General features: G+C 44.5%; 1 protein-coding gene across 4 annotated transcripts in view; it reads right to left on the minus strand.

Annotated features, from left to right (window-relative positions):
* Positions 1-3,198: 3,198 nt before the first annotated feature.
* The window catches only part of ITGAL (integrin subunit alpha L), a 34,005-nt gene continuing 17,970 nt past the window's right edge, over positions 3,199-19,233 (minus strand). For 2 of the 4 annotated variants that reach the window (XM_027874685.1, XM_027874688.1), the window contains 18 exons: positions 18,372-18,569; positions 18,131-18,261; positions 17,611-17,768; positions 16,930-17,081; positions 16,727-16,798; positions 15,450-15,497; positions 15,288-15,361; positions 14,970-15,111; positions 14,182-14,286; positions 13,849-13,928; positions 13,305-13,391; positions 10,730-10,805; positions 8,552-8,659; positions 7,982-8,038; positions 7,748-7,846; positions 7,529-7,624; positions 7,313-7,423; positions 3,199-3,737 (listed from right to left, as the gene is read on the minus strand). In XM_027874685.1, the coding sequence (XP_027730486.1) occupies positions 3,519-3,737; positions 7,313-7,423; positions 7,529-7,624; positions 7,748-7,846; positions 7,982-8,038; positions 8,552-8,659; positions 10,730-10,805; positions 13,305-13,391; positions 13,849-13,928; positions 14,182-14,286; positions 14,970-15,111; positions 15,288-15,361; positions 15,450-15,497; positions 16,727-16,798; positions 16,930-17,081; positions 17,611-17,768; positions 18,131-18,261; positions 18,372-18,569 (2,013 nt within the window). In that variant the 3' untranslated portion in view covers positions 3,199-3,518. Of the gene's footprint in view, positions 3,738-4,417; positions 5,788-7,312; positions 7,424-7,528; positions 7,625-7,747; positions 7,847-7,981; positions 8,039-8,551; positions 8,660-10,729; positions 10,806-13,304; positions 13,392-13,848; positions 13,929-14,181; positions 14,287-14,969; positions 15,112-15,287; positions 15,362-15,449; positions 15,498-16,726; positions 16,799-16,929; positions 17,082-17,610; positions 17,769-18,130; positions 18,262-18,371; positions 18,570-19,233 lie in introns of those variants that run through there. The other 2 variants (XM_027874687.1, XM_027874686.1) reach the window with 2 other exon arrangements.

A 19,233-nucleotide genomic window follows, 5' to 3' on the forward strand; every position in this document is an offset into this window, starting at 1 on the left:
ATGCCTTCATGGCCGTCATTGTTCTCATCCACTCATTCCTCCAGGGCAAGTCTTCACATGCTTGGGGTCGATATCTCCCTAACTCTTGGGGTTTGAGGCCTGTCTGTTACCCTCGACACCTGTTTGAGGTATGTTTTGGGTATAGGTCAGTGTTATTTGACAAACCCTTCACTGATATGTTTCTTTTATAAGCTAACCAGAGGACAAAGAAAAAGACATTTAATTAAATAAGCATTAGCCCATCTGCCCAAGAAAGTTTACCGAATGTGGCTGCTGTGCCTGCTGTAGCTTCTTGGTCACAGCTGAGAGCTGAATGAGCAACCCTGAAAAGGGTGCGGCAGCCCTCACACCAAAGGTACTATTCCTCCCTGAACACTCCATAAACCTATAGAACCCTATAGTATTTGTTGAATGAAAAAATGTCCCAAGCTCTGTACCCACTCTGACCACTGGAGGAAGCCTAGAGGCAACTCTTCCCCCAACAACCGTCTCTCCTCCATTAAAGAGAGTTGAACTTCGAGATGACAGGCTGAGAAGGAATTTCAGGCTATTGCCCTCATACCTTTTCCCTTCCTCTCTTTCTGTCTGCCTTATATGCAGATATAATGGGCAGACCTTAACCCCAGACTACTTGGTTAAGTTACAAGCCTCCAAGGCAAAGGCCTCACATTTGTCCAAATGTGTTCAGAGATGCCTCCTCCAAGGAGGAAAGGATGCTCCCCAAACCAGGCAGGAGCTTTTGTGTCACCATCCTGATCCCCAAACCCCCTTTTAAATTTTTCATTATTATAAAATCACAATCTCTGAGCTGCAAGGGACCTCAAAGGTCATGTAGTCCAAATTGTAGCTACATAAGAATCTCTATGACAATATGCTGACAAGGGTTCATTTGGCTTTTAGTTGAAGACCCTCAGTGATGAGAAACAATCCCTACCTATTGAAGGAGGTCATTCCACTTCTAGGCAGCTCTGTTTTCCCTTATATCGAGAATAAATCTGACTCTCTGTACCTTCTATCCATCACTCCTAGTTCTGTTCTATGGGCGGGTCCCAAACAAAGCAAGTTTAATCCCCATCTTCAATGTGACAAAGACAGTTATCAAGTTACCCTAAGTTTTCTCTCATTCAAGCTAAATTTCACTAGTGTGAGTTGGCCCAGAGACGTGAGCACAGGCTACATATATTTCTAGCTATGCATATTCCCTGGTAAAATGCTTTCTAGTCACTACATGTGTTCATTCCCTGGCTGGTAGTGTGGTAACCTGTAGGAGAGTGTACATCTATGTCAGGCCTACACAGCATATCACCCATGGGCCCCTTGCGGCCCACCAAAGCAGCTGGGATGTATGTTGTGCAGACCTGCCCTAAGGGAACTTAGAATGGTCAGTTTTGCTGAGGGATTTACATAAAAGCAGGCCTGTACAACATATGGCCAGGGGCTGTTCTGGTAGGCCACAAGGGGCCCAACGGCTATATGTTGTACAGGCCTGATCTATGTTAATAGGAAAAACTTTTTTGTTAATTATCTTCTAATGCTTATTTAATTAAATGTCTTTTTCTTTGTCCTCTGGTTAGCTTATAAAAGACAGATATCAGTGCAGGGTTTGTCAAATAAGACTGACCTATACCCAAAATATACCTCAAACCCAATGTAGGGCCCAAGTGCAGCAAAAGGAGCATATTAGTGGTCTTTTTTGTTTTTTTTGGCTTCCATACAATACTGTTTACTCATCTTGGATTTGTGGTAAATATTTGTTGAATCATAGTTCATTAAAAGCCCAAATCTCTTTCACAGAAATTGTTGTCCAACTATGCCTCCACTCCTGTATCCATATAGTTCCTAGTTAACAAAGTACCAACGCCTGTTATCTTAGCTTCAAAACAGCCCCCTGATGGAAGGTACCATTATGTCCATTTCAGATGAGGACAAGGAGGCTCTGAGAGGCTCAGTGATTTGCCAGAGACCATACAGCAATTCAGTGACAGAGCAAGAAGTAGATCACATATCCCTTCATTTCCAACCCAGGATTTCTCACCCCTCATCACACTCACTTTCATTCTTTTTTTTTTTTTTTTTTTTGCTTAGGCAATGGGGTTAAGTGACTTGCCCAGGGTCACACAACTAGTAAGTGTCAAGTGTCTGAGGCTGGATCTGAACTCATGTCCTCCTGACGCCAGGGCTGGTCCTCTATCCACTTCGCCACCTAGCGGCCCCACTCACTAACTTTCTTTCTTGAGGATCATATACAAAGGGATGTATCACTCTGAGACATAGGGGCCACTGACAGAGTGTGATGTGGGAGATACTGGAAACATCCTTCCTACCCTCTGCCCCTTCCACTCTTGAGGAGCATCGTCTGAGTCAGATCAGAGAAGGAAAACCGTGTCATTTGCTATCTCTTGGCCTTAGTCTCCTCATCTGTGGAATAAGAAGATTATAGATCAACTCTAGGTTTCATTCTGGATTTCACACATGATCTCTCAGGCCATTTCCAACATGTGCTTTCAAGTACAAACATCTCAGTCTAGCATTTAAGGCTGCCTGTGATCGGTTCCCAACCTTTCCAGCCTGATCTCCTGCTGCTGCCTTATAGACACCCTATGTTCTCACCGTGATAGGCAGAGCCTTTGCTCACACTGATCTACCCGTTGCTATTTTTCTGTCTGAATTCTACTCAGCTTTTACAGGCCAACTCCGATACAATCTCCCTGACCATCCCAAAACGCAGACCTCCTGCGGTTCTTGCCGTCTGTGCCTTATCACACACCTGTGGCTTGGCATCATTCACTGACTGTCTCCTCAGGGGCCATCTGTCTTCCCTTCCCAGCTAACTCAGAGCTGAGAAGCTCATAAAAGGTCCAGGGACCAGGGTGAAGGGGAAGATGCTTTACAAAATTTGACTTAGAGAGGCACAGAATTTTAACCAATTTCCTCCAGAGGAAAAGAAAACCTCAAGAAGACAAAGGGGTTTTGAAGAAGGGTAGGAAGGCAGGGTGAAGAGGGAGAGGAATTGGATGGAACAGGAAAGAGATTTATGGTGTATCGAATTCACCATAGGGTTGGTGAAGAGGATCTGGGGGTCAGGAACCCTGTTTTTTAGGGTTCTTTCACCATACCCAAGAGATGTATGTTTTCTGCTGCCCTTTCTGGTCCTCACAGCTGAAAGCGATGAACTATAATATGAATAACAAGAGCTCCTTGAAGGCAGGGGTATTTATTTGGGGATCTCCCTCAGCACCTTAGATATCACAGGTTCTATGTTTGTTGAATGAATGTGAATGACGTTCCAAAGTTCTTTCATGTATATTATCACTTCAGATCTTCACAACCTCCCCACGGAGTAGGATAGATATTATTTGTCTCCATTCCACAGATTGGAGAACTAAAGCTCAGGCAGGGGAAGGGACTTGTCTAAGGCCACACACCAAGTTCATGGTCATGGTAATACTAGATCTCAGGATTCCTACCAGCCCTGGGCTTTTTCCGACTTTGGGGCCCCAGGACCCCCAGCTCAGGCTTCAGTCTGCACATCCTTCTCCTCCTCCTTCCTCTAACTGAAGGGGCTCTGTGCAGCCTGGGTCAGCACAGCCTTCACCTTTCCCTTCCTGTGGTTGAAGGGGCTCTGTGCAGCCTGGGTCAGCAGTAGCAGAGGGACTGGAGGCTTCACCCATGATTCCATCCTGGACTGCACCATTAGCTTCCATCTTCTCTTTAAGGTCCCTTTTGAAGAAGCCAACCTGCCCGTGGGAAGAGAAAAGAGAGTGAGATGTCCTCCAACACCAACACTGATCCTCCCACCCCTCTGCTCATGCCCTTCTCTTACATCCAGTGAGCCCTCAGTACTTTTCTCTGCCAATCCTTGTTTCCTCTTCAGAGCAGAAACCTCCTTCCTTTTCTATTTGCACGCCCAGCATTCAGCCCAGTGCTTTGCACATAGAAGGATTTAATACATGCTTTTCCATTACTTCATTCATTACCTTCACAACTTTACTTAAAATTCTCCTCCTTCCCTGATACACTCCATTCAAATCACTCGCTCAGGATCCTGGAATTTTTGTCTATCTTGTGTATAAAATACAACCTTGCCTCCTAAAAAAAGCAGAGCCGTTTCTTTCCAGTTTCCCCACAGTGGCTAATACTGGAGCTATACAGTAGTACAGTATAGGAAGATCACAGAACTTGGAATCAGGAGATCTGTGTTCAAATCCTAGCTTTGCTATTTATTTACTGGCTGTGTAAGTTTGGTGTTTTTGTTTTTGTTTTGCTTTTTTTGGTGAGGCAACTGGGGTTAAGTGACTTGCCCGGCGTCACACAGCTAGTAAGCGTCAAGTGTCCGAGGCCAGATTTGAACTCAGGTCCTCCTGACTCCAAGGCTGGAGCTCTATCCACTACCACCTAGCTGCCCATGGCTGTGTAAATTTGAGCAAGTCACTTTGCTTCTCTGAACCTCAGTATCCTCATCTACAAAATGGGTGTGACTATACTTGTTCTGCCTCCCTTACAGAATGAAGTGAAGATGAAATGAGGATGAACCCACTTTGTAAACTGTAAAAGATGAAATAAATGCAAGGATCCATTACTATAGTCAGGGAGGATGCAAAGCCCGAAGCAATGTTTTGTATTAATTTCACTGATCCCAGAACATGTGGATAAAAGCATTTGAAGGACTGAATTTGGGGTGCCATGGCCGCAGTCCTACAGTGACAGTCCAGTTCTGAAAGGAAGCCAATATTGCATTTGGGGATAATAATATAATCAATTGAGAAAATGCATAGTTTAGGAAAGGAGATTGCCACCTTCTAGGAATACTTCATTTCAAAGGGGATCAGTAACAGCAATAGCTTGGTTGGACACTGTGTTTCTCAGTGACTCCACAGTTTAAGAGGGAGGATTGATAAGGTGTAGAAGGTTCAGAGGATAATGAAGGTTCTTAAGTCCAAGTCATGTGAAGATAGATGAAAAGAACTGAAGATGTTTAGCCTAGAGAAGAGAAGATTCAAGGAGGATGTGAGAGCTGTCCTCAAGGGCTGGACTTAGTCTGCTTGGCTCCATAGGGCAGAATTAGGATTCAGTGGGTAGAAGTTACAGAGAGACAAATTTCAGCTTGTTACTGGTGAAACCTTCCTAATTGTGAGAGCTAGTCCCAAGTGGGATGGGGTGCCTCAGGAAGTAGTGGGCTCTATTTCACTGAGGTCTTTAAACAGAGACTGGAGAATTATTTGGGAGGAATGTTAGTTGTGGTGAAGAATCCTTGTTGGGTAGAGGTTGGACTAGAAGGCCCCTTCCAACTCTGAAAATCTGTATAATTGTGTCCCCTGAAGGCAATCAGATTGAAAGGCGAAAAGTAATTAGCAAAGGACCATTTGACAGGTGTGTGGTTGGCAGAAGACTGGCCTAGTGCTGGGTCTTGGGGATAGGAGTCAGTGTATGCACTGAATGTGAGCATCAGGGGGGTTATAGTACCAGTCAATTGGGGCCAACTAAATCTCCCCCACCTGCTGCTTCCCTGAGTCACACTGCCCAGTACAATGACATTCACCTTGTGCCAAAGACAGGCTTGCCTGAATGTACTGCCCAAGACGTTGTATCTTCTAATTTTGAGAAGACCAGGAAATTTTAAATTGTAGGTGATAGTTTTATTTTTCCCTATTTCCTCCTCCCAGCAATTTTAAAAGGATGAAGGATATCATCTTAATGAGTGAATAACTATGAAAGAATCCCACTCACCTCCCTGATTTTGTCCCAGGCACACACTCTAACAAGGGGCTTCCTGATTGGCCAAGAGAGCTAGAGATTTCAGAATACAACAGTGAGTTCCATTTAGAGTAGAGGTGTCAAACAGTAACTCTTCCCCAGAGGCCAGAACAAGATTGAAATGTAATTGGGAAATACTTAACAAAATAAATAAAAATGCAATAAAACATAGAAAACATTACACTTTAAAATTAAGTCAATATTTGGCTAGCAGGGATCCCCTTATGAAAGGTTTAGTAGCCCCTGACATCCCTGATCCAGAGTACCTAAGTAAGAGAATCACTAATCATCTGGTGATTTTCTCCCTTGGGAGACAATATCCTTTTTTTTTTTTTTTGGAGGGGGGCACCAGAGAACTAGAAAAGTAAGAATAATAGTTCACATTGGTAGAATATAAAGCAGGTGGCTAGGTGGCACAGTGGATGGGCCTGGAGTCAGGAAGACTCATCTTCATGAGTTAAAATCCAGCCTCCGACACTTGCTAGCTGTGTGACCCTGGGGAAGTCACTTCACCCTGTTTGCCTCAGTTTCCTCATCTGTCAAATGAGCTGGAGGAGGAAATAGCAAACCACTTCAATATCTTTGCCAAGAAAACCCCAAATGGGGTCATGAAGAGTCAGGCATGACTGAAATGACTGAACAACAAAAGAAGTATGAAGCCCTTTGTTCACGGAAGTCCTGTGAGGTAGATAGTGCAAGATGAGGATATTAAAGTTGAAGTTGATTGGCTTATCCAAGATGACATGGCTTATGTCAGAGCCCGACCCGATTCCAAGTCTCTCTTCCCACTATGCTGAGTGGGGACAAAGTACTCAGGAAGCCAAGCTGGTTTAGGGGCCAGGAAGGCCGAGGGCAACACTGCCTGAAGTGAACTTCCTTGATCAGCAAAGCAGTGAAAGGTAAAATCCCTTGGAGCAAAAGGGAAACAAATTTCTTAGATCAGCTCCAAAGAGGAGCTGGCACCACCTCAAGAAGCTAAGATCATCTAGGCTCAAGGATCATGGCTAATTCCTTTACCCACCCAGTTTACCATGGGAGGTAAGGAAACACGGTACAATGGAAAGTTACCGAAATTGAGTCAAAGTACATGGGTTCAAATCCAAGACTAACTACTTACTACCTGTGTGAGCCTGGGCAAGTCATTTAACCTCAATGGGACTTTGTTTCCTTTTCTGTAAAAATAAGCAGGCTGGACTAAATTGCCTCTAAGTCCCCTTCCAGCTCTAAATCTATGATGCCACAATCCCAAGGATGGCTCAGCCAACCACGGGACCTTCCAGAATTCTAGACCAGCTGAGAAGAAAGAGCCCCTAGAGCTCATCTAGTCCAATCCTCTCATTTTTACAGAGGAGGCCTAGCAAGAAGTGGTTCACCCAACACTGCACGGCAAGCCAATGGCAGACATTCCTGCCCCACCCCAACACCACCCAGCCTTAGTACCACTGTGTCATCTAGCCCAAGAATCCATTTGGATGGATTCTTGGGCTCCTATCATCTCTCCTTCCATGAGGAAAGTCCTCAGTGACCCTGGCCCTTCTCAAGTCCGAAGGATCCTCACCTTGTAGAGCACTCCGAAAATCAGCAGAAAGAGAAGCAAGCCACCAATTCCGCTAAGCACGTAGAGGTAGAGAAGATTCTTCTCATACACAATGTCCACCTTTGTAACAACCTAAGGGAGAAGAGCGGGATCTTGTAGAGAAGGCTTTTCCACCTTCTAGGAAGAGTTTCTAGGAGCCAGGAGAAAGGCGGATGATTCCTGAATGCTGCATAATACCTGGGATTGGGCAGATGCCTTGCCATAGAGGTGGTAGTATTTGCTGGAGTTGAAGATCACAGAGATGTTGCTGCTCAGGCTAGACATGGAAGAGGCCTGAGAGAGGGGGAATTTAGTGGCAGCCTTAACCCCAGTGCCTACTCCACAGGCCCATCCCCATTCCCATCCCCATCCATCAGACGAACCCCAGGGGTCTCAGCCACCTCTCAGGCTGCTTACCTGGATCTCTCCAGTGATTTCTACCACTCCACTCACTTGAATGAAGATCTTTCTCCTGAAATCAACTACACACCGGAAGACAGGCCCTAGGACATGGGCCTTGGGAAAAGGGGAAAAAGGAATTAAGTTAATTTTATGATCCTGGAATCCTATGCTGGAGTTGGAGATAGACTTGACAAATGAGTCTGTTTGGGCTGCCTTTGCTCCTCACCCTCCCAGCACCTAAATGCTTACCTGAGTGGAGTGGGACAATCCATCTGGGTTCTCAAGATAGCAGGGTACTGGGGGTTCCTAGAGGCATGATGGGGGATGGGGCAAGGAAGGGAGAATTCTCCATTACCTCAGAAAAGGCATTGCACCAGGTTCCTCTGAATACAAACCAGCTGTCTCTGCCCCCTCTCTGATTGAGTCTCGACATATACTGATTCTCCACCCCTGATGTACCCGCCTTAGCTGACTCAGGCCTCCCCAGTTCAGATCCAAGCACCCCCAACCACCTATAATACCTTTTCAGACTTAGAAATCTTGAGCACTCAGCTAGATCCAAGCATCTTATATCCTCTCCCAACCTCTAATGCCTGCTCATACTCATTGAGCCTAGAATACGATGTGGTTCCTTGCATATAGGAGCATTTGAAGGACTGAAGTTGCCACTCAGATCCAGGCCTCCCTTTTATCCCTCAGATCCAGATATCTCTACCTCCTAAAGCTCAGACCTAGGCATACAAATCCTCCCAGCTCAGGCTCAGAAGTTCCCATCCTTCCTTAGACTTCAGGTTTTTCCATTGCTCCCTTGATACCAACCACTTGAACAGTCCAGTTCTTTGTAGAGAATTCCTTCATCTGGCTTTTTGGTACAAAGACAATGATTTCTAGAGTAGGTGGGGCATCAACAAAGATCTGAGCCATCACCTGGAAACAGAGAAGGGACAAATTGTCACCACATGCTCCAGGTCAATGACTCCCAAGAGCTTTCATGTTCTGTGCTTTGTATGCCAAGGTTCTACTCGTGTCTCCTCTACTTCTCAGACAACTCATTCCCTACCCTTCCATGTTAACCTGAAGCTAAGCCTTTATTGACAACCATAAGGCTCTGCCTTTAGCCCTATCTTGACCAATATATTTTTTTAATTATTGTAATCTTTTGCTTTTATATCCCCTAAATTTCCAAATATATCCCTCTCTCCTCCCCTCCCCAGAGAGCCATCCCTTCTAACAAAAAATGAAAAAAAGATGAAATACTGCAAAACTAACCCACACATCAACCACATCTAACATTATACCCAATATTCCACATCCAGAGCTTCCCAACTCTCCGAAGAAAGGAGGAGCATTTTCTTGTCACTTGTTGGCTGGCCAACATTTTTTAGGAATCAATGACTTGGAGAAAGATATAGAAGGAAGCAATCTGGTAGAGCAGAAATAGGACTGAACTAGGAGTCAGTACACCTGGACTCTGAACTTACTATGTGAACTTGGACAGATCTCTTTCCTTTTCTGAGCCTCAGTTTCCTCCTCTGAGGAGGAAGCAAAATGAGTGGGTTGAATTCATGATCACCATCACTAAGATTTCTTCCAGTTCTAAATTCTGAGAGTCTATGAGCCTTCTTAGATTTGGACCATTGCTTTAAATCTGAAAGGGAGCTTATAGGTTATCAAGTCCAACCCTTTTGTTTTACAGATGGGGGAAATGAGGCACATACAAGTGAAATGATTTGCCCAAGGTCACTCACAGCTAGTAACGGTGTTTAAATCATCACGGTAACTGGGTTTAAAATGATCTGAAGCAATGAGCGAAAATCACTATGAAATTCAACAACAATAAATGCAGAGTTTTGAGTAAAAGGGTTTATTGATGTTGGAGGCAATCTTGGTTAAGTGACTTGCCCAGGGTCACACAGCTAGTAAGTGTCTGAGGCAGGATTTGAACTCAGGTCCTTCTGACTTCAGGGCCAGTCCTCTATCCACTGCTAGCTGCCCTTGCATATAAGTTTTAGAAATCAATTGCACAAGTAAAGGATAGGGAATGAATCAATAAGCATTTATTAAGCCCTTACTATGTGCCAGGGAGCTGCTAGGTGGCGCAGTGGATAGGCTGCTGAGCCTGGAGTCAGGAAGATTCATCTTCCTGACTTCAAATCTGGCCTCACTTACTAGCTGTGTGACCCTGGGCAAGTCACTTCACCCTGTTTGCCTCAGTTTCCTCATCCATCAAATGAGCTGGAGAAGGAAATGGCAAACCACTTCAATATCTTTGCCAAGAAAACCCTAGATGGGGTCACAAAGAGTCAGACATGACTAAAAAAAATGACTGAACATGCACACACATATGCCAGGCATTGTGCTGAACACTGGACAATTATACAGCTGACCACAAATTTAACAGGAACCAACATCATGATGGGGCTCCTTAAAAAACTAATACCACCTTGGTTTGCACCAATCAGACTATAATTTTAGTTTTACTACTACTTTGAGTTTTAGTTTGACCACATATGGAGTGAAGTGTGTCTAGCTCAGGTTTGGGGTGCTACATTATAACAAATTGGAGGGGTCAAGAAGAAGACCTGAAAAGCATCTCAGAAACCAAACCACGTAACTGGTTCAAGTAAGTGGGGATGTTTAGCCTAGAAAAGGAGAGCAGGGGTGGCAGAGGGATCACGATGGATCTCTAAAAGTACCTGAAGGGCTATTGTGTGGAAGAGTGATGGGATTTGTTTTGCTTAGACCCAGAAGTCAGAACCTGGACCAGCAGGACACATTTTTGGCTTTTTGTGAGGAGCTTCCTAACCATTAGAGCCGTTGAATAACGAAGCCAGAGTCTAAGCTTGGGTGTGTTCAAGTATTAGGCCCAATGATGACTGGCCAAGGTTGCTATGGCAGGAATCCTAGTTCTGGGGAGGTAATTGGACTAAATGATCCCTGAAGTCTCTCTCAGTTCTAAGATTTTAAGATTTAAGCCTAAGAGTCTATGATTCCTACCTCATAAATGTGCTGCATCACGTGAATCTTGGGGCCTTTGGAGGTGAAATTGAGGTACAGAGTGGAGTTCCCCTGGCTGCGAAGAGAGAGAAAATGCAAATAGTGGCTATGTACAGCTAGAGAAAGGAACATTAGGTACCATGTCCTACAGAGCTAGCAGGTGCTATGGGAGAAAGAGCAAAGATGTCGTCTTTAGCTCAATGACTGCCTTCCAAAACAGAATAAATGCAAAGTCTTGCATTTAGGTTTAAAAAAATAATTGTACAAGTAAAGAATAGGGAAAACATGGCTTGGAGATCAATCAATAGGTATTTACTAAGTACTTATTATGTGCCAGGCACTGGACCCATGTGGCTATTACAAATATGAAAAAGATCTAAGTGTTTTAGTTAACCACAAGTTTAATATAAGCCAATAATGTGGCATGGCTCCTAAAAAGGGAGGGGGCAGCTAGGTGGCACAGTGGATAGAGCTGTAACCTTGAAGTCAGGAGGACCTGAGTTCAAATCGGACCTCAGACACTTGACACTTACTAGCCATGTGATCCGGGGCAAGTCACTTAACCCCGATTGTCTCACCAAAAAGCAAAAAATAAAACAAGAAAGCTAATCCTGCCTTAGATTGCACAAAACAGAATCTAGTACCCATATAAATTGCATATCCTCACCAGCTCACAGGGGAGCAAGAACATGGTGAAATACCAAGCTAGCTGTAGAGTGAGAGAACCCGGGGTTAAGTGCTGGTTCTGCCCCTTAGTGGTCTGGAGCAAGTCCTTTCTCCCCTCTGGGCCTTGGTTCTCTAACCTGTGCTATGAGGAGGTTAGACGGTCCCTTCCAGCACTAAATCTATTCTCCAATGGTTCCCACTCTTGCCTACCCCAGAGATTTGAGATGGGGACCCTTGGCAGCAATGAGGAAAAGATTAATTTCACCAAAGATACAATATAAATGACGATACAGTATGGCCCCCTGGAGCAGAGTTATGAAACATTTGGCCTATAACACTTCCAAGTGTGGTCTGAGCCAGATTAAAATGTACTTGGGAAATATTAAACCAAATAAATAAAAGTACCACAAAACACAGATAATATTATATTTTAAAATTAAGTCAATATGTAGCCCACAGGGATCCTCAGTGGTCCAATTTCTATTTGAGTTTGACATCACTGCCCTAGTGGGTCTCTCAGACCTCTCCCAGGCCTTATATTTTGTGTTTAAGGTACCTCCTAACTCTAAAGTTTTGTGTTCCAGTGTCCATTCCAGCTCTGGCATTCTATGTTCCAGAAAGTTTTAGAGTAAATTCCAGCTCTGACACCTTATGTACCATGTTCTAAGGTTCCATCCAGCACTGGAATTCTGTATCCTTAGGTTCCTTCCAACTCTAATGTTCATGTTTTAATTAAGAGTGGAGTTAGGATGTGTTTTTGCTTTATGTGCCCTTTGCTAGTCTGCACTCTCTTCCTTAGAGAAAAACACCATCACATCCTCTGGATTTTCTTCGTTCAGTATCTTAAACAATTGACCAAACAATTCTCCAGGTCAGAGCCCAAGGGAATCTGAGGCATAATAGAGCAAAAAGCTAGGTGAGCCTGGTTAACTAGGGATTCTTAATTGAGTCTCTCATCTCATCTTGGCTTTATCCTTTGGGCTATACCTACTGAGTTCATAGCTCTCTTACTTCAGATCTTTTGATTCTGCCACACAAAGCTTCCTAATAGCCACCGTGACACTTCCCTGCTCAAGGACTTTCAATGGCTCCCTGTTGCCTACCACATAATTTTTTTTTTTTTTTGGTAAATAGTATTTTTTCCAATTACATATAAAGGTTGTTTTCAACATTCATTTCTTATGAAATTTTGAGTTCCAATTTTTTTCCTGCCCTCCCTTCCCTTCTCCCCAAGATGGCAAACAATCTGATATAAGTTATACATACCACATCATTTTCAAAGCTTGGCTAAGAAACATATGGTGTGGTGGAAAAGGTGCTGCAGTTATCATCATTAGATCTAGGTTCATAGCCTGGCTCCAACTAGAAGTATAGGCAAATCCCTTCATCTCCCTGAGCCACAGAATTCTCATATAAATAATAAAGTTAATAATAATTATATCCCTTTACAAGGTAGCTGTCAAGGAAAAACCTGTCTTTAAACCATTTAGTACTCTAGAAATGTAAACTGTTCTTATTCAAGAATCTAGAGATTATGGAGTGCCTTAAATGTCAGCCAAGGAGTTTGACCTTTGTCTGTTTGGCAGATAATAGGGAGCCATTTAGGATTATTTTTTTTTTTAAGAGGAAGGGCATGACCAGATCTACTCATAAGGAACATTAGTCTGGTAGGGGTATGAAAAATGGATTAGAAAGTAGGAGAAAGTCTTAAAGCAGGAAGGTCTGTTAAGAGGCAATAGCAATAGCTTGAAATAAGTTGGTCAGTCCTGGGGTTGGAATTTGGGGCAAGTCCCACCTGGGAGGTGAGGAAGAGCAGGGATTCAGAGGGCAGGTTACAGGGGAGAGGGCTTAGGAAGGCAGGAGGGCAGAATGCCTGGATCCCGGGTGGGAGGGGCTGAGGAAAACATACTCTTCAACCATCACGTTGACAGGGAACAGGACGGGGATCCTCTTGGTGGCCAAATTGTCCTTGAGTAGTATGGAGTCCTCATTGTCACTGAAGACATAGATCAGTTCGTCAGCCAACAAACATTTATCAAGCCCTTACTATGTGCCAGGGACTGAGGATACAAGCAAAGGCAAAAATAATCCCTGCCCTCTGAGAGCTTATAGTCTAATAGGGGAAATGGCATGAAAAATAACAATGTACATATCAGATAAATATAATAGGGAAAATGGATGGTAATTTTAGAAGGAAGGGTCAAGCATCCTGAAGATGGTGGGATTTGAGCTGAGTCCTAAAGGAAGCCAGGGGAGCCAGGAGGGAGAGGTGAGCCAGGAGAGCACTGCAGTAATGGGGGACAGATGGTGCGAACATGTGTAATCTGTGAGGAATTGCAAAGGGGGCAATATTGGGAGGGAGCTAGGAAAGGAGGGACAGTGCTCCTAGGCCTGAAGAGTAGCTGAAGGTAAGGAAGGGGCTTTGAGAGAAGTCATGCCTAGATTTCATTCACCTGTTCACATTTGCGTTCATCTCCAGGAAGTCCCCCCAGGAGCTGTTCAACAAGGTGTCAAACATCATCTGGACAAATACCTGGGGTCAGGGAGGCACCAGGAAAGATTAGATGCCTCCCCAGAACTCAAGCATCCCTATCTCCCTTATTCCTCCTTCCTTCCTGGGAAAGGACAGATGTTCCTCCTCCTAGGCCCCAGTTTAACCCCACCCCTTCCATTCCATCTTACAAGAACATGTGTTTATCCTTTCCCAGATCTTGGGGAGTGATCCCTGCTTTTCCCCCTACTTCTCATCCAAGACCTTTGGGGCCAATGATTCGAGAAGATCTCACCGTACTGCCTCCTTTCAAGATGGGGGAGCTCACGTTGCAATACAGAGTCCAGGCAGAGAGCCTGGCCTCATGACTTTCTTCCTCACAGCTGACAGGGACCCAACTCTGAGGTTATAGAGAGTAGAGGAGAAAAAGGAAGTCATTTAGGGGTGCCAGTTGGATCCCGAAAGGGCAGAGTTATCCTCCCAGACATCAGTCTCAAAGAGGTTAGGAATATCCCTCAAACAGGACAATTGGACTTAATGGAAAGAGACCTGATCGAGGATCACAGTTTGTGATACATATAATGTCAGAGCTGGAAGGGACTTTAGGGGTCATCTAGTTTCATGCTTCCATTTCACAGATGAAACAGGCCCAGAGGGGTTAAATCACTTGCCCAAGGTCACACAGGTAGAAAGTGGCAGAGCTGGGATTCAAATCTGGGTCCTTCTGACTCCAAATTCAGCTGGTCTTTTCTCTACGCCATCCTGTGTCCCAAGTCCCAACTTACTGTGTGACCCTGGGCAAGTCACTTCCCACTCTGGTGCTCAGTTTCCCTCTCTGTAAGGTGAGGCCTTTGGTCCAGATGACCTCTAAAGCCCTGTCCAGCTCTGACATTATATGAATTACAAATTCCCCCTTACCAACTTCTAATGTTTCTTTTATCCAGGAACTTAAGGATTTAAAGACTTCCCCTTTCTTGACCCTATTTGTATTTTCAGTCTTACAAGGTTGGGAGAAGGGAGCAGAGAGAGACTGAGGGAAGAAAGCCAAGACTTTGAGAAGGCACTCACTGCCTTCTTCTTTACCTGGAGCATGGACACTTTTCTGAAGGAGAGGCTCCAGGGAACAGTCAAGACCAAGTGAACCCGGTAAGCATCTTCTCCGACATTACTCAGCTCCAAAACCACAGAGAGGCTAGATGAGGGGGCCAGGTGCAACTCAGGAGATCTGAGGAAGAGGTCAAGGAACAGGGCCCAGGACCCACCAATCAATCGATATTTGTTAGGCACTGTTCTAATCAGGATCAGGGAAGTGGGCTTGGTTTGGGGAAAAACGGATGGAGGCCAGGCTCAGGATCAATATTGAGGTCAAAGGGCAAAGGTCAGAGCATCAGACATACAAACCCTTTGGAATGAAAGTTCAGCTTCAGATTGGCCTCACACTTCTTATCATCCCCACAATTCTTCTCAAAAGGAATCTAGAGAGAAAAGTACCAATGGAGGTTCCTTCCACCCACCCCTAAAACCTTTCTTCTCTCTTTATCCATCTCCCACCTCTCCTCTTACCTCCTTGGTCTCTGAATGTGGGACAGGCCTCATCGTAGGCTGTATTTTCTTTCCAGGTGAAAATCCATGGGGAAAAACAGGAGAATGGATGGGGAAGGGGAAGAACAGGTCATTCAGATGAGAATTTTCAGAGAAGGGTTAGACCAGGGGTAGGGAACAAATTAACAGAAACAAATCTGTTCTGTAAAATTTGGATTCAGTCGAAAGGCTGCACCTAAGGACCTAGAAGGCCACATGTGGCCTGAAGGCTGCAAGTTCCCCACCCCTTGGTTAGACTCTGGGTATTATCTGGCTATGGTCTTTGCCCCTTTCCCAGAGTCAATGCTATTCTCTCTCCAGCCTGCTGTCGCCCTTAAAAGTAGAGGATGAAGTGTGCTATTCAACTCCTAACAAGAGAAGAGATGGACTCAGGATGCAAAACGAGACAAGCATTTTTGGACATGGCCGATGTGGGAATTTGTTTTGCTTGACTATACATATTGTTAAGAGGGTTTGGGTTTTCTTTTTTTTTTTTTTTTCAGTTGGAGTAGGAGAGGTGAGACTAAGAGAAAATAAATGCTTATGAATTGTTAAAAAAAAAAAAAAAGGACTAAGGATGCCACAGGTTGAGACCTACCTGCTGGGCAATGAGTGAGGCCCTTTGAGGACAGTAGGTGCTTAAAAGCAGACACTAGTAGATGTCTAGTCAATACGTGTTGATTGGATGCTTGATTGAATCCATAGGGGAGGTTTCCCCTGATATCATCACTTCATGACCCCAGAGGGTTTCTAATACTGGCAACTGCCTCCTAATTGGTTAATCTACCTCCAGAAACCTCTCCCTCATTTCATCCTGAACACCCACCCAAGACTCATTTTGTGATGGAGAAAGTGTTTGAATTCTAGTTCCACAAACTAGTGCCCTTTGCCACATATTACTTTACCTCTAAGCCTCAGTTTTCCCATTTTTAACATGACAGGGTTTGACTAGATAGTCTCTATGGTCCCTTCCAGCCCTGACTCTCTAGGTTCCTAAGGTCCCTTCCAGCCCTGACTCTCTAGGTTCCTAAGGTCCCTTCCAGTCCTGACTCTCTAGGTTCCTAAGGTCCCTTGAGCCCTGACTCTCTAGGTTCCTAAGGTCCCTTCCAGCCCTGACTTTCTAGGTTCATAAGGTCCCTTCCAGTTTTGACATTCTAGGTTCCTAAGATCCCTTCTAGCAATAAGTTGGGAATTCTAAAATTATGTAGAATTGAATTTCCACTCCCACCCAATGCTCCATCCCTGCAACTCCTTCTTACATTGTATTCACCCTCAAAAAGAGAGAATCTCAGGGAGACATTGATGGGGGAGATGTAGTCTTCAATGCATTCCTAGAGGGAACAAGTATATCAATATTATAACTGTCTGTTGAACCTCTCCTGCCCCAAGTTAGTAACTCTTCAGGATTACATTTAGCTGCCATATTTCCCCTCCCCAGAGCCAAACCACTTAATTTCCTCACAGGAAAATTAAACCAGTGTTGGGTGCAGGATTCCTTTGTGGTGACAGTCATGTTCCCTCCAGTCTCCTGTTTCCCTCCAGGGAAATAACCCCGACTTCTCATCCGGTGTCCATCCAGTTGTAGGATATACGTGAGATTAGCCACTAGAGGACCTGGACACAGTAAAGAGGTTAGGAAGGCTGGGATGAAGGAGGCCTTAACTCTGAGCAGGAAAATGGTATAATGGAAGGAACAATTGATTTGGAGCAGACAAATTGGGGTTGCAATACTGGCTCTGCTACTAGCAACAAATGTATGAGTTTGGGGAAGTCTCCTAGCTTCTCTGTGCCTCATTTTCCTCATCTGTAAAATAAAGAGATTGGCCTAGACCAGGGGTTCTTAATCTTTTTTGTGTCCCCCTTGGCAGTCTGGTGAAGCCTACCGACCCTTTCTTAGAATAGTGTTTTTAAATGCCTAAAATAAGGCACATAGGACTACAAGGGAAACCCAATTATCTTGAAATGCAGTTATCAAAATAAAAAAAAAATACTAAGTTCATGGACCCTTGGTTGGGACCCCCAGCCTGGATGATTTATAAGGTCCTTTCTAGTTCTAAATCTATGAGACAATGAGATCAAATGGGGCTAGATGGTGGGTGGTGAGAACTGTTTTGTGGTGGAGAGGTGACTAAACAGCACTGACCTAGGAATTTGGGTGTGAGGTTCTTGACCCAAAAGCATACAGTGATGTTGACCCCAGACCTCTTTGTACTGGCCTGGTAGGAGCACTCCACTTCATGCACTGGGATTTCCACTGGGGAGAAGTCCATTGAAGAGATTATGTCCAAGACTGGACGAGAGCTGGGTGAAGGGAGGTCAAAAGGAGAGGTAAATTCAAGTGAGAATTCACAAAGGAAGGTGGGGCTTTGGATTATATTCAGCTGTGGCCTTTCCCCCTTCCCAGAGCCATCTACCCCTAATCCCTTTTAGCCTTCATGTTTCTTTCTCTGTAGATCACTACCCTTATTCTACCTTCCATTTTTAAAAAAGTATATAGGGTTGTCCCAGGCTGAGATATGTTTGATTTAGGGTGAGGAACTCTCATTCCTTTTCCCTCAGACACTCCCCCAATAATCATACCTAGGCATCAGTCCTCCTGTCTCTTAAATCCCAAAGTTGGGATCTTTTCTAGATAGAATTCAAAGGAGGCCATGCCATCTCACCTCAACATAATCACTTGGCCCTGAGTCCCTACAAGCACATCTACGAGTCCGTCTCCTCCAAGGTCCCTGACACCATGGATGGATCGTCCAAAGTACTGAAGTCCTGGGGATACCTGGATGCCCTCAATGCGCTAGGACAAAGGAGAGAGGCCTCACTGAGTCAGTAGTTCTAGAAAAGGACAGGTTATGGGTAAAGGATTAGGTTTAGGTTCTTTGACCCTAGTCCTGGAAAGCTCCTTACCTGGCTAGGCCGGGAACTGAGTCCACCAGGCTTCCCATTGTAAATGTAGATGGAACCCCTCCCCTCCAGTGGGGCTCCCACAGCCACATCTGCCAAATCATCCCCGTCAATGTCCGTCAGAGCAGAGATGGCTGCCCCAAAACGACCCAGGGGATAGCCAGTTTCCCCTTGAAGCTCCATCATCATCTGGAATGCCAGCTGGGAGCAAGGAGAAAGGTTCACACATTCGTTCATTTATTCATGCACTCATTCACTCACTCATTTATTACCTCCAAAAGTGTTTATTGGGCATATACCATGTGCAAGATACTATTATCAGACAATGAGATTACAAAAGAAATATAGCAAATGCATAATTTCTGGAATCTTACAGCTAGGAAGCGCATTAAATCTGGAAGGGACCTCAGCAAACCAAGTCATGTTCAAGATAAGGAAACTGAAACCCAGAGAAGAGAAGCCTTTTGCCAAAAGTCAAATAATGATTTAGTGGCAGGGCCTAGAATAAAATTTGAGTCTCCTGAATCTCAGCTCAGTGCTCTTTTTCTTTTGCATCCCATCTTCAAGAATCTTACACTCTAGATAAGAAAAAAAAGATTTACACTCTTGAAAAAGTTAAGTTGCAATATAAACCAGTGAAATAGGGGTACTAATGGGGGGCTCCTTTGATCTGCTGGACTAGAGCTTGTGCTGTGTTCCCTTCTGGTAGGCCCCATGCTTAGGCATAGGCCAGAATGATCGATAATTATAGTAAGGGCAGTAGAAGAGCAGAGAAGAACAAGGTTAACTCAGGTTAGGATGAAGTTGCCAAAACTTGGGCTCATCCTTAGAAGAAACATACTCTCTTTTTTCTCCTTTTCCATAC

This window comes from Vombatus ursinus, unplaced genomic scaffold (assembly GCF_900497805.2).
Source record: "Vombatus ursinus unplaced genomic scaffold, bare-nosed wombat genome assembly UNPS02014807.1, whole genome shotgun sequence".
NCBI classification, from domain to species: Eukaryota; Metazoa; Chordata; class Mammalia; order Diprotodontia; family Vombatidae; genus Vombatus; species Vombatus ursinus.